Source organism: Colobus angolensis, unplaced genomic scaffold (genome assembly GCF_000951035.1).
Source record: "Colobus angolensis palliatus isolate OR3802 unplaced genomic scaffold, Cang.pa_1.0 Scaffold217, whole genome shotgun sequence".
NCBI classification, from domain to species: domain Eukaryota; kingdom Metazoa; phylum Chordata; class Mammalia; order Primates; family Cercopithecidae; genus Colobus; species Colobus angolensis.
The window spans coordinates 3,945,969-3,969,565 of NW_012115344.1; the positions used below are offsets into that span (position 1 = coordinate 3,945,969).

Below are 23,597 nucleotides of genomic sequence, written 5' to 3' on the forward strand. Positions count from 1 at the left end.
ATTTTCCTTGTTAATATTAAAGTTCTAGGAAAAAAGGCTAAGAATAACTGCACATTTATTATCTCAGTGTGCATCATACCATTTGGTCCTTTGAGGTTGCAACAAGTAAAAAACAAATATAAAACCCTTAAAAAGAAAAAACTTTGCACTGACAATGTTATAGAATTATCATCCATAAATTTACTTATTTTCTTGAAAAATTTATTTTCTTTAATTTCATTTGTTTCCTGTTATATGATTTATATTTAAATTTACATTTATTTATCCAGAGACTGTGCCCAAATTTTATGTCTTCTTGTCTGTTATCCTGGAATTTGGTGAAGAAATCTGTACTTAATTTAAAAAAGAAATCCCTGTAACTGAAAATATTGTCAGTTAGCTAACTATATATTTCTTAGGCCCATGTCAGGTTATCATTGCTTATTTTAATAAAGATTGTTTAGACTAAAAAAAATAGTATTTAATTAATAAGGGATGGCATCTGTTAAGTATAAACACTGGATTATTTTTCATAACAGATCAACAATATAGTTTTGAGGCTGAACTCTTTTACTCCTTTTACTGTAAGTTATTGAAGCCAAACTCCTTCCTACCTTTGTTCATTTATGATGGTGTAAAATTTTAAAATTAGGATCTACATACAGAACAATGCAGAATTATATAAAAATATTTGAATATTGAAAAACAAAGTAGAAATTATTATTATTATTACTCAGGTACAGGGTCTTGCTCTGTCACCCTGGAGTGCAGTGGCATGATTACAGCTCACTGCAGCCTCAAATTCTTGGGCTCAAGCAATCCTCCTGTCTTAGCCTCCCTATGTTAACCAGGCTGGTCTTGAACTCCTGGCAGCAAGTGATCCTCCTGCCCTGGCCTCCCAAATTGCAGGAATTATAGGCATGAGCTACCATGCCTAGTCCTGAAATTACTATCGTCTTCCTTAACACCACCCCCCCAAAAAAAACCCATAAGCTTCCTTTTTTCATCATATTTACATTTTAATTATATATGCTGCAATGGGCTATTTGTATCATCCGAGAGTCAAGTGTTGAAATCCTAACCCCCAATATGATACATTAGGAGGTAGGGCCTTTGGGAGGTAATCAGGTCACAAGGGTAGCACCCTCATGAACAGGATTAGTATCCTTATAAAAAGACAAGAGCTTGCTTTTTTTCTCTGCTCTTGCTATGTGAGGCTTGCTATAGCAAGATGACCTGGCCTGGCACGGTGGCTCACGCCTGTAATCTCAGCACTTTGGGAGGTCGGGAGGCGGGAGGATCACGAGGTCAGGAGATTGAGACCATCCTGGCTAACACGGTGAAACCCTGTCTCTACTGAAAATACAGAAAAATTAGCCGGGCGTGGTGGCAGGCGCCTGTAGCCCCAGCTACTCCTATGCTGAGGCAGGAAAATGGCGTGAACCGGGTAGGCGGAGCTTGCAGGGAACTCCAGTCTGGGAGACAGCGAGACTCTGTCCCAAAAAAAAGGAAAAAAAAGGCCGGGCGCGGTGGCTCAAGCCTGTAATCCCAGCACTTTGGGAGGCCGAGACGGGTGGATCACGAGGTCCGGAGATCGAGACCATCCTGGCTAACACAGTGAAACCCCGTCTCTACTAAAAAAAATACAAAAATCTAGCCGGGCGAGGGGCGGGCGCCTGTAGTCTCAGCTACTCCGGAGGCTGAGGCAGGAGAATGGCAGGAACCCGGGAGGCGGAGCTTGCAGTGAGCTGAGATCTGGCCACTGCACTCCAGCCCTGGCGATAGAGCGAGACTCCGTCTCAAAAAAAAAAAGAAGAAGATGACCATCAGCAAACCAGGAAGTGGGCCCTAACCAGATACCATATGTGCTGGCACCTTGATCTTGCACTTCCTAGCCTCCGGACTGAACAACAAATGTTTACTGTGTATGACACTCAGTCTATGGTAATTTGTTATAGCAGCCCAAAGTGACTAAGACAGATACTGACAAATCGAGATTTATTTTTAAAACTATTCTCTTGCTATGAGTTCAATATTTTTATTTCTTTACGATTATTTCAGAAGAGATTACAAAGAGATTAATATACCGAAAGAATCAGACTCTTGCAAACAGTGACATCATTAAAAAGGGCTGATTTTCTGATTTTCATTAACATGTGATTAACAGGAAAGAGATGACTGGTGAGTTTTCTTCATGACCAGGTTCACTGTGGATAGGAAGGGCCTGCCTTCCTTCCCACCACGGAGATCCTAAAATCACAAGCTCCAGCCTCCATCAATGATGACAGGGTTACCAGTTACATAAGCAGACTGCAGTGATAAACACAAGGAGACAGAACAATTAGCCAGGTTTGATACAGGCTGTATTTTCAGATTTTCCTATGACTAGGATAACTAAACAATTTACTCTTGTCCTAACAGGAAACCTCACTTAAACACTTAATTCAGGGAAATCCAAATTAACGTTTGGTTGATTGAGAACTGCTGAGTGTCCTGTGATCTGGAACTAAATGGCCTTTGGCTGGTGTCCAAGCGCCTGTCACTGTTAGGTATTTGGTCTCAGAATCCCCGAATTAAGGAACGGTGATGTATAGCCATTCCCCAAATTAGGATATAGACTAAAAGCACATTTTCATTTTGAAACTCAGAACTATTCAAAACTAGCTAAGTTTTATGCCACTAATAAACTTTTGAACATAAGTGTATCAGTCATAAAATGGTCATATTAATGACCAGTTTAAAAAAAAAAAGACAACATGTATTTAGTTGATCAATATAAGTGGATAATTCTAGGATCTGAAGCACACTAAATGTGTTTTTAAAATTTACATGAATAATAATAACTATAATCTATTAAGCTATAAAAATATTCTATATTAGTTTCAGATATCCAAATCTTTATAAAACTGAGGGATTTAAAAAATAATTACTGATTTATTCCCATAAATTTTTCATATTCTAAATAAGGCTGAAGTGATCTTTTTGGTAGAAGTTTAAAAATCTTCTAACTTAAAATGGATAATAAAAACTCAAACAGTCTAAATTCATCTAAAGCCTGAAACAATGGAAGAGGATGTAAGGACATCATAATGAATAAATTTTAAGAGTTCAATATATAAAAGCTGATCATATACTGTAGGTGAACTAGGGAGTTATTAGTCACTTTACCAAAGAAATACCTTCAACTCCCCCAAGTTCTCTTAAAAGGCAAGCTCTGTTACGCATATGAACTCCTCTGGAAACCTCTAAAAAGCCAAAGGTATTTTGTAGCACATTTCAGGCCAGAACACTTCCAAATATTTTGTAACCTAAGCTCTGGCTAACTAAGGGTAATTTAGCTTATCAGCAGTACCCAAATCAAATGAGCTCTTCTGAAGATATGGATTCAGAGAAATCACAAAGGCTCATGTGCTTCTCCTTTAAACATTTGTCTATTCATCTCCCCAGCTATTAACAATTGTTGTTAATAGTTGGGAGAAGTTCTGAGAAGAAACTGCACTGTTACGGAAACATTTCAATCCCTGTATTTGTCACATTCACCAACTATCTGGTGTGCACCAAGTTACTGGGAAGAGGAGTTATCAGTTGTTCCCTCCTCACTTCCACCTAGTCCCCTTTCCTTCCCCTTCTCACACATTACAGTTCCTTGTTCACGTAGTATTCAGAGACATAAAACGGAGGAGGAGGTTCTTGTGTTTTATACCTTATAAACATCATTTTTGCTTTCATCTTAAGCCATTTAAAAGTATACGATAGCCATTAAGGAAAAAACTGTTAAACAGATGCAAAGTGGAAGAGATTAAATTAGGAATTTCCATACACAATGACAAACAAGTAAGAATTTTTAAAAATATGTATTTATTTTGAGATGGAGTCTCGCTCTGTTGCCCAGGCTGGAGTGCAGTTGTGCAATCTCGGCTCACTGCAGTCTCCGCCTCCCTGGTTCAAGCGATTCTCCTGCCTTAGCCTCCCGAGTAGCTGGCGTCTGCCATCACACCCTGCTATTTTCTGTTTTCAGTAGAGACGGGGTTTCACCATGTTGGCCAGGCTGGTCTCAAACTCCTGAACTCAGGTGATCCGCCTGCCTCGACCTCCCAAAGTGCTGGGATTACAGGCGTGAGCCACTATGCCCGGCCATAAGTAAGAATTAATAGAGAAAAAAGAGCCAGTGGAATTCTCCCAAACAAGTCACAAGTAAAACTAAAACACCACATGCCAATTCTGTGTCCACTGAACACAAATCTGCTTATTCTTCTCCCCATTTCACTTAAAGCTCTTAAAATCCTAGAGGTTCATTTGTTTGACTTGAATTTAATCAGGGTTTCCCCAGTTATAATTTTTGAAAGGAACTGTCTCTCAGAAAATTGAGCACTTTAACTTTTTTTAGTCCTCCTTTTTGTTTGCTACAAGATTTTATGTAAAGCTGAATAAGGAAGAGTTAGTGGTTCAGATCAAACTGGTCTTTCTTTGGGCAAATTAAATGAGAACTTATCCCTATCTTATAAATGTAGCATCTTAGCATATATATGCCATAAACTCTCTAAAATGATATTATTTTGATGAGCAAATTGTGGTCAAATGTGATTGAGGACAATGAACTCCTTGGGAAGAATAGCGCTTACTTCATCAGAAGCCAAATACACGCAGAGCATGGCTATTTCTTCTGCAGTTGCAAATCTTCCCGTCTTTTGTCTCTTCAGGAAATCATTCCGTGCCTGTGACCAGAGACCATACCAGACATCAGTGATGGGAGCAGCTGTATCTGCTCACCTGCATCTTCTTCAAGGAGTTAAAGGCAAGAGAATCCACTGGCTTGCTGCCTTGATGAATAATCAGCTAGGGTTATGGTGAGTCTTTCGCCAAAGTTAATTGTTTGTGTTATATTAAAACCCACAGATATTGTGACAGATCAGAAAGATAATATTAAAGGATGAAGGCATTATTTTTTTCATCTTCAAAAGTTGTGGTAAAGTATACAGAATATAAAATTCACTATCTTAACCATTTTAAGTGTATAGTAGTTCAATAGTGTTATGTACACTTACACTGTTGTGCCACCATCACCAGTGTCCATCTCCAGAACTCTTATTTTTATTATTATTATTTTTTCTTAGAGACAGAGTCTTGCTCTGTTGCCCAGGCTGGAGTGCAGTGTTGTGATCATACCTCACTGTTGTACCTCAAACTCCTGGGCTCAAGCGATCCCCCAAGCTCAGCTTACCCAGCAGAGCTCTTTTCATCTTACAAAATGGAACCTCTCTACTCATTAAGCATTAACTACTCATTTCCCTCCTTCCAAGCCCCTGGCAACTACCATTTCACTTTCTGTCTCTATAAATTTGTCTGCTATAGGGATGGAAGAGGGTATTTATTAACCAAAGGTTTAAATACATTTTAAATGCTAGATATACCTCTTCAGGATTTCCTCTGGCTTGTATTCTTTCTTGTAGAGATGGGGTATCAACCGTTCCTAAATCAAAGGGGGATATTCAGCTTGGTTACTCACTTAAACTGAAAAAGAAATCGACAACTAAACTTCCTTTCCATATGATACAACAATCAGCGAGATTCTTGTCCTTGACTTAAAATGACAACTTTACATCTGCCTGCCTGAGGCCTCTTATTTAATAGGCTTATAACTTCTTCAATAACATTTCTATGATTTTAAAAATACAGACTATGATTCTTTGTGACACTATGTAGGGACACTGGATGAATCACCCAGCATTCTCAAGGACATATATTTTAGTCACATTGTATTTATATGATGCTTTATGGATTTTAAATACTTTTATATACATTATATCAGCTAATCCTTACAATAAGCCTGAGATGTAGATAAAACTGTACAAGCACTTTGCCAGCTTAAGGAGCCAGTTTGCCTCAATGATCTCAAAACCATTCTTTGCTGTCAAGTTGACTGTGGGATCTTTGGGGACAATTCCATGGCTACCACAGTCCTTACCAATTCAGGTGGCACTAAATTTTTCTTAGCACCTTGCCTATTTTCATTGTTTCAAATTCCAACTTTTAACCACAGTTTCAAGTTTTTAATCAAAAATATAATTTAATATAATTTAAAGTTATTTTACTTTAAAAAAGAAAAATAAGAACAACACTAACATTTTAAAATTCCACTTAGTTTATGGTCTCCTAGAGCAAGTTACCCAGACTTTTTTGTTAACTGACATAAACTGTACATTCTCTGTAGAGGGCCCTTTTCTCAGACTAAAGAGTACTCTGGCAAATAATGTGATATTTCCGAGGTGGTAACAAATGGTTTTACAGTCATACTTCACCCTTAGATCATGTTCTTGAGAGTACCATAGATTTGACCTTTGTTCAGAAAACATTTCTTAATTTTAGCATCATTTGCTATTTTTTCTGATGAAGCAGGAAATCTTCAAAATCAGAAAGCCTGACTCCGTTTTGGACCCTCCTCTGTAGGTTGGTTATCTGTCTCTGGTCACATTTTACTATAAGTGGCCAGCACTTTCAAGACTCTGGGTAGAAATCACCTTAGCTAGATCACCCAGTTCTTAGTAACATCTTCTGCCTTCACACTACAGGCAACAGTGTTGATGTACTTTCTGAAACTGTATGACAAAGATCCTCTTTTATCTAATTTTCAATAATATTTTCCTCACTTACCTCAATAGCCTCCTTGAAGTCCACAGTTTTACCAACAGTGTGCACCTCAAGCTTTCACTAACAGTCTCTTCAGAATCCTTACAGCTTTAACAGCTTTCTCCCTCTGAGGTAAATGAACAGCATGTCTGACATATGACTGGTACTAATGGCTATTCAATAAGAACTGTAGAGCCAGCCCATGCCTTTAGAGGATTCCAGTGTCACTGGGTTCAGCTGTGTCCATGGCACAGACATACTATGCCAGGGTCTACAGAAGTCTGGCTGGAGATTTGTGACTATACAACCATCAGCAGCATCTCAGACATACTCAACCCTCCTCAAGTTTTCTTCTGTGATCGGTTGACTGAGTCACAGCTAGTTCCTTGTTCCAAAGAGTTTGATAACATATTTTCCAATCTTCTGATAAGTCCAGTCACTGAAACAACCACATTTTCCAAATCATTTTACCATTTATTCCACTGGGTAAATGGCACAAGAATAGCTAGACTCCAGTATCACCAGGATGTACATCAAAACCCAGTGAAATGATCTCTCATGTATTCTTCTTTTTCTTAGCATTACCTATGTTTACATTTCTGTTCCAAGAAAAATAAAACAGAACATCTCAATTGCTGAAATTCTGTAGCTTGGGGGATGTTTAGTTTTCCCTCTTTAAGTCAGTGGGTTTCAACTGAAGATTCAATCAGAATCTCCTGTGGGACTTTCTAAACACCACAGTTCTCTCCATGAACTCCTTCCCTAAATTCTGGCACGCCCTTCAGGTTTGAAAGGTCCCCAGGTCATGTTGAAATGTTTCCCTTTCACACACCATCCCCCATATCAATTGTGCACTACTGAGGGAAACCTTGATCCTGGATATGCAATAATTTATTTTTGAAGAATATTATAATCCTTATTAGATACCTTATGTTCCTTTTAGATTGGTAGAACTGGGTAAAAGTACATATCAATTTAATAAACACATCTATGGTTATTGTGAAAATGAGACACAATAATATTGTGAAAATGAGACTTAATAACACCCGTGGTTATTAAGAAAAGGAAAGTTCTGCTTTTCTTCTTTCCTTTGTGTGAGGGATTGGCACACCTTTCTTGGTAAAGGGGCAGATAAAAAATATTTATAACTTTGAGAGTCATTTTATCTGTTGCAATTGTTATTCTAAGCTCGGCCTTCGTAGCATGAAAACAGCCATAGGCAATAACATAAGCAAATTGGGTGTGGAAGTGTTTCAGTAAAACTTTGCTTACAAAACAGGTGGTGACCCAGATGTGGCCCATAGGCCATGGTTTGCTGGCCCCCTTTTTATAGCATAAAGGAAGATTAATGCCTCCTTTTTATTTATAGGCTACCTCAGTGGTTGAAATGATTTTAGTGGATCCTTGTATTTTGGAAGATTCCCCTTACTTTTTCCCTGCTGTCCTGTGAGTGTGGTCTATTTTCATCTTTCCCTTGACATCTTTCCCCTGAAAAGGTCAACCCTGGTCTGCTTCCCAACAGCAAGCCTGGCCAACTATGTCTCTTAGCCACTTGCTTCTGAATTGTCCAACACATTTAAGTCTTTTGCATCTGTGGCTCGTTCCCAGTGGCTTAGGATCTCTGTCTCAACTTACAACTGTACTGTTATCTTAATAAGCCCAGCCATCACCCCCTTTTTCTGAACTTTTTCCCAGAATACAATATAACATGTGGCAAATAAGCTTTTATAGATATCTTTCACGGTGGCAAACACAGTGTCAGAAGGCCAAGTTCACAGCCCTGCAGTGCCTTACTCACCTGGGCACACACAGTTGCACCTGATTCCCTGCTGGATGAAATCTGCAGCCACAGATTTTGTGAGGCCAATCACGGCTGCCTTGGTTGTGCTGTACACACATCTGTTCACAACTCCTGCGGGTGGAGGAAAGGTTCAACAATTGAAGGAATAAAAAAATGTATTTTCCTTTAGAAAGGTAGCACAAATAAGTTTTCCCAGTAGCCATTTTCATGCTTTCTCCCACATTCCTCCCCTCTTAAAAAGATTGATATCAGATTTTATTCCTTTAATAGTCAGTTTCTGGATCTAGGGAAATAATATCAGTATAGGCACAACTTAATTGAGACTTAATTGAAATTCTGAACTTATTTAACATTGGTAGTCTTAGTTTCTCACCATCAGTTGCCGTAACTCTTAGGCAGATTCCCAAAGAAAATAAAGATTAATAACAAAACAAAACAGTAAAACAGGACGCCTAGGCACTTCTTTACATTCCTCTCTTCTGTATGTTGAATATGTGTATCCTTGCAAAAAGAAGAAATGTTATCTCAGCAGTAACTATTTCATTTTAAACTCACAGATCCAGCTATGCCAGATTGTGACATAATCCACATTTTACACTGCTGCCCTTGTCCTTCAACTTGACTTCTCGCTGATGGCTCAGATCAACTGTCTTTGTGAAGCATTCCACAAACTCACAGGCAGTTATTTCCCTGTATTTTGACAGCGCTTTGTACAAACCTCTGTTATATATCATCACATTGGAGAAGATGATGTTTGCTGCCTTGCTCCTAGTTTTGGACTGTGAATTCTTTTAGGGGCAGAGCACATACTGGTGCTTAATACACTATTTTAAATTAATTAAATGTTAAATGTTTCTTTCTCCCAGTTTGATGTTCATTTCCATATCCCTTAGAAAGAATAAAAGGGAGGGCAACAAACCCCCCATATTTTAATTTAACTTTACCACTGGCTCACATCTAGAGCAAAAGATCTGTGATTAAGGAACTTAATACCAATTTTGAAAAAAGCACTTTTGAAATTATTTCAGTACTTGAAATTATGATCTCTGCTATGCCTGTTCCCAAACGCAGAGCTTTTAATGATGTGTGTGTATGAGCATCGCAGTCCTCAGAGGGAGACAGACCCACCTTTGATGCTGGAAGCCACAGAAGACATGTTAATAATATTGCCAGATTTCTGAGCAAGCATCTGCCAAAACAAAACAAATACAAAAAAAAAAAAAATCCACTTCATGTGCTAAAATACTACCTTTTAAAAAGATTTGCATTTTCTTAGGGTTTGCAGAATGAATTTAATTACTGTATTAGCTAGTCACATTAAACAGTATTAAGCAGTCTTGACAGTGAACCCAAAACACCTCATCAGCTATTGCTGGGAAATGATGGCAATGTGACCACACTTACTGGCATTTCTCAGGGAGATTACCACCTTCCCATGGTATAAGAATGTCAGCAAGACTACAAATGAATGCTGACTTAAATGAAATGCAAATAAATGTTGTTATTATGTGTTACTGATGTTGGGAAACCTACTCCATTCAACACATATTTTTTTAATACCTACTGAGGCCAGGTATTGTGCTAGGTCCAGGAGATTACTGCCTACAGGAGGCAACTAGTCTGGTTAGTGGTTGACATAATCCACATCCAGCGACAGCAGAGACCTCCACAGAGATCTAACAGCAGGGTGAGGGCAGAAAGGGAGCAGTTCAGGCTGGGCGACACTGAGAGGGGACCTCCTGAGGGGGACGGATACAGGCTGAATTTTGAACACTAGAGTATTAGTCAGAAAAATAGAAGAAAAGGATGTTTTGAGGAGTGGGTACACAGGTATAAAGGTTCCATCGGGAACTGGGAGGAGGGGCTGGGTCTGGCTGGAATGCAGGGTATAGAAGTAATGATGCTGCAGAGGTCAACAAGGGCTGAATTTAGAACCTGGGTCTTACCCTGAAGGCAATGCAGTGACATTGAAGGGTTTAAAGCAGAGGAGGAGTGGCATGTTCAGACTTGGGGATTACAAGGATTAGTCTGGTGCCCAGAGACTAGTGGAGGCTGATGCAGGGTTCAGGAAAGAGTGATAAAGGTGGAGCTGCAGAAATGTCTATGGGTAGCTGAGGAGGAGAGGGCTGAGGCAGGATGGGCAGGACCTGGTAGATGGTTGCTGCAGGGAGGGCGGGCCTCACCAATTTAGGGCAATGTTTCCTAAGAACGCCTTCTTCAGAATTCCCCCACTGAAGTGTGAATTTATTAAGATGAGGGTCTTTGGCTGTTTTGTTCTCCTAGACAGTGTACACAGTAGGCAGTCAATAAATGTGGATGAATCGGAATCTCCTGAGGTGCTAGTTTAAAACACAGATTGCTGGGCCCTGTCCTTTACCTGAATAAATATATAATAAAGGAAACTGTTACAAATTTAAAAATGTTTTCAAACTTTACTAATTATAACATGCACATAGAAGTCTCAATAGGCAGCGTAAAGAGCCAGAGAAAAAAATTGACTTCTGTTGGGATGAGTTTCTTGAGCAGCTTTTAGAAAAAGAGGTGTAGGAAAGGGGAAAGTGAATGATTGAATGGATCCAGGATTGGTGTGGCCAAGATGATTGATTCCTTAGGATATTCTTCTGACTTTGTTCTGAGATTTAGCTTCTAATTACCCCTAAAAACAGAATCTAAAGTAACCCCAAGGCACTTTGCTGAATGGACTAAGTGGATTCAAGGAGAGGCTGATTGTAACCCAACCAAGTTAAAGAAGACAGCAGGGGAAATAATAATGTTTAACTCAATTGTGTGTTTTACATAATAAAGAGGACCATAATGAAATGGGGTTCTCATAAAAAGTGTCAAAAATGTTGGTCAAGTGCCATGATGTTGAAAAGTAAGCCTTAAAATTCTTCTTTCTTATCCAATTTAGCAAATAGCATTCCCCATTAAAAATACATATAGAATACATATACTCCAATTTAATACATAAAGATGGGTCATTAAGTAAGTCAATCTCTAGTCCTCTCTAGAAATGCAATATTATCTCAGGCAAAGCCTTAGAATAAAGCCATCTAAGAGATGTTACTGCTGTCCCCTAACACTTGCACTGTCCATTCAACCAAATTCAACCAAGGTCCCTCTCTGCTTCTAGAGCCCACAGTCGGTGCCTGTTCCAATGCTGCCTTCCCAGTCCAGGTCAGGAGCTGTTGTCATAGTGTCAGGCTCTCCCTGGCTCCCCATGCAATAACCCTCTCTGGCAGGCATGACTATAAAGTGAAGTACCTGGTACATAGTACTGCTATCTAGGATTGATCTCTCAGAAGCTAAGGTAGGAGGTAGAAATACCGGCTTAAGAGTCCATGGAGCTGTATCTAGTTAGTCTTACTCTGACCCAGCCCTTCTGTCTCCATTGGCCAGAGCTCAGCCCCCAACCCTAGTGAAACCTGGCCACTTGGGTCTCCAGTGGTTCCTGCTGGACTAACAATCTTGATTCATTTATTTATTTGACAAATGTTTGCTGAGCACCTCTATATGCTAAAAACTCTTCTAAGATATAGTAGGGGAGGGGGAGGCAGGAAGCAAGCAAACAAACTAACCCAAATAACAAAGATATCCCCAAATCTTTTCCCTAATGGATCTTCTCTTCTGGTGGAGCTTGGATTCTGCACTGACCTCTTCTTAAAGTATTTTCAACTTGTTCTCTGCCTTTTGACTGATCTTCCAGTCTTGGAATGCTTTCCTGTGTATCTATCCATGAACAAAAGTTTCCTATGAGTGTTCCTATGTTCTGACCAGCTGACTTTCCAGATCTGCCTAGACTCCAAACCCCAGCTTCCCCTGGAAAGTTCTAACCTGGGATATGTGCATCATAGTTAATGATACAGAGGATCCTAGATAATTATGTCTGGGAGTGATTGTGTAATCTATCATCCTTATTTTTTAGCTAAAAGAAATATGTACTTGGGAGGGTACAAGTGCCATCTCGATGGCACATGGCCAATTAGGGGCAGGGCGCAGACTGCACCTAAGGACTTCTGATGACAGAGTCCAAGACCAGGATTCGATTTTGTCAGGGTCATTTTAAACAAGTGGCACTAGAACCTTCTAATACCACATCCCTGCCATTAACATCTCTTGGGATTTTTTTTTTTTTAAACAAATCTGTGTTTTTGGCTCACATGGATCATTGTTAAGATGTTGTAAATCACAAGCAAACTCACTAGTTTGCAAGTTAATGTTTGTATATTTTAAAAATTAACACAAGTTTACATTTCAGCTCCACTGTACTCCACACCTACTTCCTTTACTAAAATTTGTAAAGCAGTTTAGAGCCTGGTTTTGCAAATGAGTCTCATGCATGTGCAATAGTCTTAACCACAATGACCTAAGCTTTCCTCCTATACCATAGACTCTGGTCTACCCCTGTAACCTATGCAAAGGATCTGTCTTCAAAAATACGTTCGTGTTCCAAATAATATAGATTCTCATAAACTCCAAAGAGGCTAGAAAAGCAACTTACATTTAAAAAAACAATTTGTTATAAAAATTTGCTAGTTCAACATTCTGTGGACCCACCCAAAAATCCCTTCTAGGCACTAAACAAGTAGATTTTTCAAAGTTCCTTCATTACTAAGTCAGTTTCTCCAATTTTCCTGTTAATGTTCATCTGGAACCTTCTTGACATTAGGTTGAATATTCAGAGTAGAATATCAGCCCTGCTGTGCCATTAACAAAGCTCTTCTCCTGCCCTGACATGGACAGGACATCGAATCCAGCTGGGACGGAAGGGAAAAGTGGTTCTTCTGCATTTCACTAGGTTCAATTTATAACCTTGAGTTGAGCTGGCTGTGTACCCAGTCTACCCCTTTCATTGTCTCAGCCTGTGCTGTCTGCTTCCACTGGTTTATAAGTTCATTTGAAGTCAGGGACTTATATTGCTCATATTTATACTCCCCTAGAGCACCTTATATAGTGATTTATACCAAGAGGCGCTTAATGCCAGTTTATAAAATAAAATTTAAAACATTGATGCATTGTGTGAAGGCTTGAGAATTCAAGGGAAGCAGGCCCAGGAGGAACGTTCTCTTGAGCACACACTTTCTCTCACCTGCCCAGTACCACTGTGGTTCAGATCAAAACAAGAGCGAAGGGAGAAGTTTCAGGGTAGAGAAAAGCAACGGAGTACATCCATCTTGAGGGTGTGAGCCTAAACTGAAATTCACGAAGGGGCTCAACGTCCAGGCTTCAAATCTTGGTTCTAACCATGTGCTAGTTGGGTGACCTTGAGCAAGTTGCCTAAACTCTCAGTTTCATCTTCTGAACAATGGATGAGATAATAGTACCTACCTCATAGGATTATTCCAGTCTTGTGTGCCTCCCTGCTGTTACCGCTCCTGGAATCCTCTCTCAAGCTACCTGAATGATCAGCTCCCTCACTTCTTTTGGACTGCTATGACAGTTTCACCTTCGCAGTGGAGTCCAGAGAGGCCTCATTGATATCCTAACTTCTTTCTCTTCATTATACTTAAAACCACGCCACATATTCTATGTCTATTTGATTACTAATTATCCCATCTCACCCCCAAGAATGGAACCTGCCTTATCGAAGGCACGTTGTTTAGTTCACTTGTGTGTCTTCTGTGCCTAGAATGGAGCCTGGTGTGTGGAAAGTGCTTAATAAATATTCCTTGAGTGGATAAGCTGGAAGGTTAAATAGATTAATTTATGTGAAATGCCTTGATATCAATGTTCAATGCATGTTAATCATTATGTTAGTTATTATCACTCTTCAGCACATGTGGGAATCCCCTCTGTGTGCCCAGTACGGAGACCTAATGTGGTGCTTATCCTGGTGGTGGTGGTCTTACTTTAGGAAGGAATGCCTTGATCATCAGGTACATGCTGCGCACATTGAGATTCATCGAGAAGTCCCAGTCTTTCTCCCCACAATCCAGGACTGTTCCATGATGGACAAAACTAGAAGAGTGATTAAACAATGGAGGAATAACTGCCATTAACATTTTTCTATTCCATTTGCTGATTATTTCTATTGTCACTTAGTGACTTAGACCACTGTCTCTTTCCCTTATCAAGACTGAACAATTCAAACATAGTATCACTTAGTATATCACATTAGTAAGAATCCTGACAACTTAAGCTAGAAATGTCATCTGAAAACAAGATCCTTCTTGTTTTCCAAACAAAAGTACGGTCACTGAACATAAGAAGCTTTATGCTAATTGTGCTGGAAACATCAATGCCATTAAAAGCCAACAACAAATAAAGGAGAACAGGGCTGGGCATGGTAGCACACACCTGCAGCCTCAGCTACTTTGAAGGCTGAGGCAGGAGGACCACTTGAGCCCAGGAGTTCTAGGGTGCAGTGAGCTATGATCATTCCACTGCCCTCCAGCCTGGGGAATCCAGACAAACCCTGTCTCAAAAACAAAACAAAACAAACCCCACCCCTCCCCCCCAAAAAAAAGACAGAGAGAGAGAGAGAGAGAAACCACCTGCCCTATTTGCCTATTTGATTGCTATTTCAAGAGCAACAGTGCCCTCAGGTGGCACAGATTTAGAATTCTCAAGGGAAATCAAAATTGCAAGGAAAACAAGTGTCTCAACATCTCAGAACAGCAACATGATATTGCTAGTGTTTTAACATATTGAGAGATGTTAGTTTGTTGTAAGAAAGATGTTAAGGCAGAACAAAACAAACCCTTAAAGTATCCTTCACTGTTTTTCAAGTTACATTTTCTGACTGAAGCTTCCTCAACATTGGAACCCTTGCTGATTTGGTCCTCCAGACCCAAATTACGTAATTAATTATAAAATATTGTTGGCTGTGACTTCCATGTACCAAAGTTCTGCCAGTTCAATCAGAATGTCAGTTTCATGACAGCAGGAACAACATGATATATTTCTACATCCCCTACATGGCTGAAAATTTAATAGATGCTTAAAAACTAACTTTGCTAACTATTTTTTTCATGTTTCTGGGTGTATTCTTATACACCCTTATATGAGGAAGACTATATATGAATGATTTTGCCATATTGTCAAAATTCTTTGAATGAAAGTCATAGAAAACTTTCTGTAAGGAAAGTGAAATTAAAAAGTTAGACATTACCCAGCAACATTAAAGAGAACATCAAGTCTCTCAACTTCATTGGCAAACTGATCAATTTGTTTCTTCTTTGTGACATCAAGGACACGAGTTTGAATGCCTGAAAAATAAAACAAGAGGCACTATTCCTAAAAGTATTTAGCCTTGAAGGTTTAGCTGTTTTGAAGTGTGAAGTGTGAAGATTGCAGTATCTGTCCAGCTAGGCTTCATAGATTGCTGACCTTCTTACTAGGGTCTTAAGAATCTTCAGAGTCTCATTAGCAAACATAAAGTCCCATCTGGACTCCTCCAATAACCCATCCATCCCTCTTCCTTCCTCTCTGTCCATTTTCCAAGTTGAATAATAACGGTCCTTTCTGAGTAAAGGCTTTATAGTAAAGTATGACTGGTGTACATTAGATATTTCTCAGTAAGCCAGCAGTAATAACTGAAAGTGGGCTCATTTGAGCCTATCCTTCCCCTGCCAGAGACTAGGTTCCTGGTACCTATACAGTAATGCAGAATTTTGTCTGAGTGAGGGGTGGAGAAGAGCAAGGGTTCTGGAATAAGAGACTGTTTCTATTTGTGAGCTTCCCCTTTATATCATTTCCACTATTTATTAGAAATGACTCTGTTATTCAAAGGTATCCAGTCAAATACATGTATTTCTGGACTAAACTGCAAGGAGAAGAAATGAGGGGGTCAGAAGAAGGGATGACACACTTGAAGGCTAGACATGAGAGATCTGGCATGGCTGGAGCTTGAGAGATACACACTCTACTAGTTACTGAGAAACTCCAAAGAATGTCTAACAAAAGCAGCAGTCATCATTATAAATATATACACATATTATTTATAATGTGCATAATATATTATAATATATAGTAATATAATTTATAATATATACAATGTGTTAATATGTATACGTATAATATGTAATATATGTATAATATGTATATATAATTATTTATAATTTGTATTATATTTTATAATTTATAATATATATTATAAATAGTATGTATATGGTTTATTTTATTTTGGGGGAATATAGAAAGAAAAGATTAATAAAGAAAGGGAAGATTGAAATTTTGTTTCAGAAACACTTCCTTATCTCTGTGCTTTCCCAGTGCAGCGGCTTTACTTTGACTTGTTGGGATTATAATTCAACATATTCCAATTCGATTAACTAATTCAGGGAACTAATTGCTGTTTGATTATGTAACCTGTTGTATTTTGCTGGAAGGGTTAACTTTCAAATAGGTTCTCTGTTCTGATGTCTTTGGATAAGTAAACTGTAATTAAAATCCCTTGATGTTGGAGTTTGGTTCAGTGGGGTGAAGAAGTGGTGGTGCACACCTAATAATCTGGGGAATCTCTTAGGGTTTCTCATGATGATGTGTGATTTTAGGGCTGAGCTTTCTCCAGTACGGTAGCTACCAGCCACATGTGGCTACTGAACGCTTGAAATTCAGCCAGTCTGAAATGAAATGTGCTGCAAGTATAAAATACACATGAATTTTAAAGATTTAGTATGAAAATATTGAGATGTTGGTCAAAGGGTACACTCTTGCAGTTATAAGACTTAATGTACAGTACAGTGACTATAGTTATTAAGAATGTACTGTATACTCAAAATTTGCTAAGAGGGTAGATCCTACATATTCTCAGCACACACACACACAGAGGTAACTAAATGAGGTAATGGCTATGTTAATTAGCTTGACTGTAATAACCATTTCACAAGGTATTTTACAACATATATGAAAACATGTTGAACATCTTGAATATATGCAATTTTTATTTCTCAGTTATACCTCAAAGAAGAGAAAACTAAGAGAAAAGCTGCAAAGAAGGGAAAACTAATGATTGAAGTTTGTAAGAAACTTCTAATAATTTAAATAAAAAATTTAGTAAGAAAAAATTAAAATGTTCCATTAATTTTCTAACTTGAGTGCATGTTGAGATTATATTTTAGATATATTGGATAAAATAAAATATAGTATTAAATTAACTTTCACTTGTTTCTTTTTACTTTTTTAATGTGGATACTAGAAAATTTAAAATTACACATGCGGCTCACATCATGTTACTATTGGACAGGGCTATCCTAGAGGAGGAGGGCACAGAAGTGAAAAGCTTCATCAAAAGTTCACCTAACAACTAGTAAATTTTCACATGTAAGTTTGTAATTAGGAACTGAATCCCTCAATGTGTTGGCTAAATAAAGGATTTTTAAAGTATTCGTCCTCAAATTTTTTTTATGCATGTAAGTACACAGATTTTTGTCTGTAGGTTCACAAAATATAGATTTCATATCAGAGTGTGAGAATCTAAAAAGCAGGGCAGTGGAGCTCAGTAGCTAAGGAATTTTCTTTCAACATGTGAGTGCCATGCTTTATAATACCTTGCAGACACTGAATCCCAAGTTCAAGCTGCTGAGTTGCTTACCCGGGTACTTTTCCAGTTCCTGAAGCTTGGACTCATTAATGTCTGTGGCTATGACTTTGGCACCTTCTCTTGCAAAAGCCTAGTAGACACAAAGTACAAATACATCCTTTGTTTACTTGAATAAACTGTGCTAGTGAATGGAACATCATGTGGTCTTTCTCTCCTTTATCTTATTTTCATTGTTCTTTTCCCCATAAGATAGCTAGAATTTCAAACTATCTAGTCTTACCCCTTCTCCATTGTTATTATTTTTATCATTAATTAGAACAATGTGACCTACATTGTGCCTGTCATCTGACTTAGTTCATTTAAGTAGTATCAAACAAAATAACGTTTTTAAAAAAATGACAGCTGTTTTTAATACTCTCAAAATACTGATCTTCTATAATGAGACTATATCATTTCTGAGTTTGAGTTACTAAACTCCAGATAATAAGATAAGAATTGGTTGTTTCAACCTTTTCCTACCAAGAGTATGCTAGTGCTTTCATAAATGTCAAACGATATCCTGCCATTATACTTAAGGTACAGTATTAGCTCAAGTGGGGTACATAATGTGACAAATTGATATAAATCAGGAGACAAAGGTAACCTGTCTTATAACTCTGGAGTCACATATCTAAACTGACACAATTTCAGAAAGCTGTGTAACCCTGTTGGCTGTCTGTAGCAAATTTATTATGATGCAGAGAAACTGAAGTAGAGAAATTTCTCAGAGTTATCAGTGATGTCAAGTACTAAACATGAGGTATTCATTCCTTTATCTGCCTCGGGTCAGGAGTAGGGAACTATTTATTTATTTGTTTATTTTTATAACTTAAGACAGCATAAGCACAAAAGTAAAACAAAAAAGCAGAGCAGAAGTAAACAACCATAGCATCAGTCCACATAATTCATTATGTCAAGAGTTAGTAGGCAAACAACAAAGATAGTAACTTATAACTTACTAAGGCAGCTGCTTGGCCAATCCCCTGAGCAGCGGCTGTCAGGATGATGACTTTCCCATCAAGTCGACCCATAATGGAACCTGTGGTTTAATCTAAAGACATGTGTGTTTAATGGGTTATACTGTAGAACATGGTCTTGAGCAGGCAGTAACATTTAGAATGAATAGTTCAGTGTGTTCTTTTAAGAATAATTTAGTGAGTTCCTTCAGGAACTTGAAGACAGCACCTCTGTGCAAGTAGTCCCATCATCTGAATTCTCCCAGAATGTTTCCTCTATATACATAGCTTTGTATATCAAACACATTTAGCATAACCCACTGAAGTGATGACTGGTGACAGACATTGGCCTTTTTTTTTTTTTTGAGATGGAGTTCCGCTCTTGTCACCCAGGCTGGAGTGTAATGGCGTGATCTCGGCTCACTGCAACCTCTGCCTCTCAGGTTCAAGCAATTCTCCTGCCTCAGCCTCCTGAGTAGCTGGGATTACAGATGCCTGCCACCATGCCCAGCCAATTTCTGTATTTTTGATAAAGACGGGGTTTCACCATGTTGGTCAGACTGGTGTCAAACTCCTGACCTCAGGCGATCCACCCACCTCGGCCTTCCAGAGTGCTGGGATTCCAGGCATGAGCCACCGCACCCAGCCCAGACATTGCACTTTAACCTACCTCATCCTTCAGTACCTGGAGAGGACAGCCTCTGGTGCTGACATTATTCACTACCACCATCATTCTCTCCATGACCCCTGCACACATTACTCTGGCATTATTTGTGTCCTTACTACTCAGGGCTGCTTTTTGATTTCTCTTCCATAAACTTGTTGAGGTTTGCACTATCAATTGCTTATGGTTTTTTCTTGTCTCTTGAAAAGATTTCATAGTTGGTCTCAGATATTCATTGAACAAAAAGGATGGAAAAATCAAATCACATCCAATACTCCCATTTTACAGAAGGGGAAACTGCTGAAACCTGCCCAATGTCACAGAGCCAGTCAATGGGAAAGCCAGAACTAAGACTTCCTGACTCTTTTGCTATGGGAACAGTCCAGCCCACAATGCTGCTGATCCTCTTATAAAGTTTAAGCTTGCAGTAGTAACACATTAACAGGCATAATCAGTAATTTCTAAAAGATTGAGAAACACTGACACAGGGCCTTATGTGCATGAGATATTTCGCTAGTGCTTGGATTGTAGATCACAAGGTGACAGAAAGAGCTAGTGGTGAGGCTGGGGGTGGAGAAGAGTCAAATGACCATCAAAAGAGGCTGTCTTCAAGGACACAAGCGCAAAGTCTTGCCGGGTTCTGTCATTAATGTGTGCCTCTGACCTCATATGAACTCACAAAGTGGCTGCTTTGTCCAAGGCATCATATCCACATTTCAGGCAAAAAGAAAGGGAGGAACAAAAGTCAAAAGGATTTCAGAGAGGCCTCACCTTTCTACTTAAGAAGGAAACCTTCTTAGAAATTCCCACCTGCAGTTCATTTGCCAGATCTATGCTACTTGGCCACTCCTAGCTGCAAAGAGGTTGGGAAGTTGGGACTTTTGTTTTCAGCTTCGATAAAGTGAGGAACAGGGGAAAGTGAGTTGGATGGTGTTGATGAACCAACTTACAATACATGCACAACTAGCCTACACAAACACTCTGCTCCATTATCTGCCTGATTTTGTACAGGTTGATAGCCTTGCCTGGAGGGCTTCTATTATCTAGTCCATTCTCTTTGAACTTACCACAGTTCTCTCTTTAGCCAAACTTTTTTTTTCTTTTTTTTTTTAATACCCAATATGCTCTTCCATTTCAAACCCCCACATTTGGTCCAATGTGCACATGGTGAAGGGCAGGTTACTCCTTGCCTACTCCTATAGGCAACAGCCACTGAAGGATTTATAGAAAGGGTGTGATGCAATCAGATTCATATTTTGGAAGGACTGCTGTGGAGAACATACCTGGGCAGGAGCATGGTGTGCCATTAGGAGGCTTCTAGGGTTATCTAGGGGGTCGCTGGTGAAATAGCAGGCTGGAGAAAATAGCAGGGATGGAGAGATATGTGGATTGCAGAAGTGTTTCAGAGATAAGAGATAGGCAGGGCCTGATCACCAATGGGGCTAATTTCAAAGAAAGGAGATTTGCCCAGTGTTTTACAGCTATGAATTCAAACCTAGGCCTTCTTGTTGCAGGTCCAAGGGAAGATCTCATGGAATTGTCTCAAGGTACTCAAAGCCCTGAGGGTCTCTCTAAATCCTCACTGTGGCACCATAAGCCTGTGCCTTGCAGACTGCTGACCCCAGGAAGTAATGGACAATGAGGCGCAGCTGCTGCGGCATCTCTGCGCTTGTGCTTAGGCCACCTTCTTGGGGCCGTTACAAGGCAGTGCCTGAGCATGCATGCTTACTAAGGCAGATCCATTTCTGGGAGACATAGAGGTCCTCCCCAACGGATGACTGGCTGGAGAAGCTCCTTACTACCTTGCTGAAGTTCTCTTAGACTGCACAGCTGTCTGGGATGCTTCCACTCAACCTGGCTTCCTGCTCTTCCTCCCTCGCAGGTGGACTTGCATCGAGGTCTGATGGCTCTCACAGCCTTACCTAGTTCTCTACTCATTCTCTCTCACACCAGCATTTCCCCTAATCAAATCCACGCATATTTAATTCTATCGTGGAGTCTGCTTCTTGGAAGAGCAGACTAACACAATTATGTAAGAACTGGCTCCAGGGATCAGCTTACAACTCACTGACTTCCTCTGAGTTTGTCCACATTTTTTAGGCGCTGGGGAAGCTGGGCTTTCACAGTGCCTGACCTACTTTGATGCAATGAATTTTTGCTTTTTTTCTTCTTACACAAAAGAGAAACTTTCACTTTCAACATGGAATGATATACTTCAGAAAGATATACTTTATCTTTACCCTCCTTGAATCCTAAGCATGGTGTACAAAAAACTATTTTACAACACTGTCATTAGTGATATTGGGTGTATGGCCCTGTAAAACCTCCAGTCAAAGGTTTTGCTAGGAATCTTTGACACCGGAAGAAGCATTTCCAGAACCATTGCTGAAGCACAGAGCAGCCTTTCTACGCACTCTGAAAACCTCCTCTTAGCTGGCCTTCCTCTCTTTCTGGGACCAGATTTTGGGGTCAAAGCCTTAACATTTAATAAACTGTAATCTCAAACTAAAACAGATTTATTTGAGAAAACAAGTGCAAACATGGCCTGAAATGGTAAATCAAGGCATCTCTCAATATATCCAATGTGAAAACCATACACGTTGGCTTCCTTAGTCCAAAAGTTGGAATCAAAACGTTGATTTTTGATTAGCAGATACACAAACAGCATATTCAGGAAGTCATTGTTTTCAAGAGCCAGGAAGAAAAATGTTCACTTAGGATACCGTAAGAATCCTTTTTCCTTGGGCTACTTTATAAAACATACATACGACAGAGTTTCAGGCTCATTAAAAACCCATCTTTACACTGATCCAACTGCTCAGATTAATTTTGAAATAGGCAACGTGCAGAACAAAACAACATCTAAGAATTAAACCTACCCTTTTTCCTTTCTAAAGTTTCATTTCAAAAGTATTAGGAAATCTTACTTTAAGCAGCGAGGTGATGGCGTTCTCCAGAACCCGGTGGGAGCAACAAGCTTGAGACCTTTGTAAAGAAGAAAGTCAAGTGCTTAATAAAGCACGCTGGGATTTGTAGTTTCCCTGCTTTCAGCGTTTAGTGGCTCCATCCGTGCACTTTATAAATGTGTGTGCTGCCATCTAGTGGAGTTTAGGTAGAACTGTAAATTCCAAGTAGAAGGTGAAAAGTGGAAAAGCACCTTATAGCTTACTTAGGATGTGGAAATCATTTCCTTCACTTCCGTCTCTCCACTTCTCTGTTTTGTTTATGCCTACTATGTGCAGTGCCAGGGTAGACAAGATTGGCTGAGCTGGAAACTGCGTGTGGAAGATAGCAGAGCAACAAAATAGAGGGACCCTAGGTCACTGAAAATCCTGGAGCCTTCTTGGCACTTGGCCTGGACTGCTTTAAGGGAGAGAAATAAAAAAAAATTCCTTTGTGTTTAAGATACAGTTGTGATTTTTATTTTTTTCATGCTCAGACTATTCTGACACTAATGCACATTTAGTGGCAGAATGCCAGGAGCCTTACTACACTGGGAATGGGGTCGGGGAGAACGTGAAACTTGGATGACAGGGTGGAGGCTTAAAAGGGAACATGTTGAGTTAACAGCAAAAAACCCCAGTTTGGCTGAAGAGAACAGAGATATAGGCCAAAAAGAAAGGACTAGATCTCATGAGCCCTCTAGGTTAGGATAGTAACATGTGCTTTATCTGTAGTGCCACTGAGCAAAGTGATTGTGTAGGCTACTTGTATATGTACTGTATAAATTGGTTTCCTCAGCACCCCTCCAGCTCACTTTCCCCCTTTCTCACTTGTCAAAGTTGGAAAACAAAAGTCTCGACTTCATAGCCTTGTTTGTCGCTAAGGGTGGCCAAGCAGCATAGATCTGGCCAATGAAATGCAGGTGGGAATTTCTGAGGAGAGCTTCCTTCTTAAATAGAAAAGTAAGCCCTTCTGAAAGGCTTTTAGCTTTTGCTCCTCCCTTTCTTTTTGCCTGGAATGAAGATAGGATGTGTGGGACAGAGCAGCCTTTTAGTGAGTTCGTCTGAGGACAGAGGCACACATTAATGACATGGCCCAGCAAGA

At 39.5% G+C, this 23,597-nt stretch overlaps 1 protein-coding gene across 3 annotated transcripts; it reads right to left on the bottom strand.

Annotated features, from left to right (window-relative positions):
- Nucleotides 1–1,962: 1,962 nt before the first annotated feature.
- On the bottom strand, nucleotides 1,963–22,599 carry BDH2 (3-hydroxybutyrate dehydrogenase, type 2). Of its 3 annotated transcripts, XM_011943246.1 has the most exons (11): nucleotides 22,478–22,562; nucleotides 21,353–21,511; nucleotides 18,890–18,981; nucleotides 17,943–18,021; nucleotides 15,519–15,615; nucleotides 14,257–14,365; nucleotides 9,536–9,596; nucleotides 8,405–8,518; nucleotides 5,391–5,449; nucleotides 4,602–4,694; nucleotides 1,963–2,289 (listed from the first exon to the last, which is right to left on the bottom strand). In XM_011943246.1, the coding sequence occupies exons 3-11, from the start codon at nucleotides 18,959–18,961 to the stop codon at nucleotides 2,236–2,238; spliced, it is 738 nt and encodes a 245-aa protein (XP_011798636.1). In that variant the 5' UTR covers nucleotides 18,962–18,981; nucleotides 21,353–21,511; nucleotides 22,478–22,562; the 3' UTR covers nucleotides 1,963–2,235. The 3 variants fall into 3 exon arrangements, with proteins under 3 accessions (XP_011798636.1, XP_011798635.1, XP_011798637.1); XM_011943245.1 differs by lacking the exon at nucleotides 21,353–21,511 and having other exon boundaries at nucleotides 22,478–22,599; XM_011943247.1 differs by lacking the exons at nucleotides 8,405–8,518; nucleotides 21,353–21,511 and having other exon boundaries at nucleotides 22,478–22,599.
- Nucleotides 22,600–23,597: the final 998 nt, after the last annotated feature.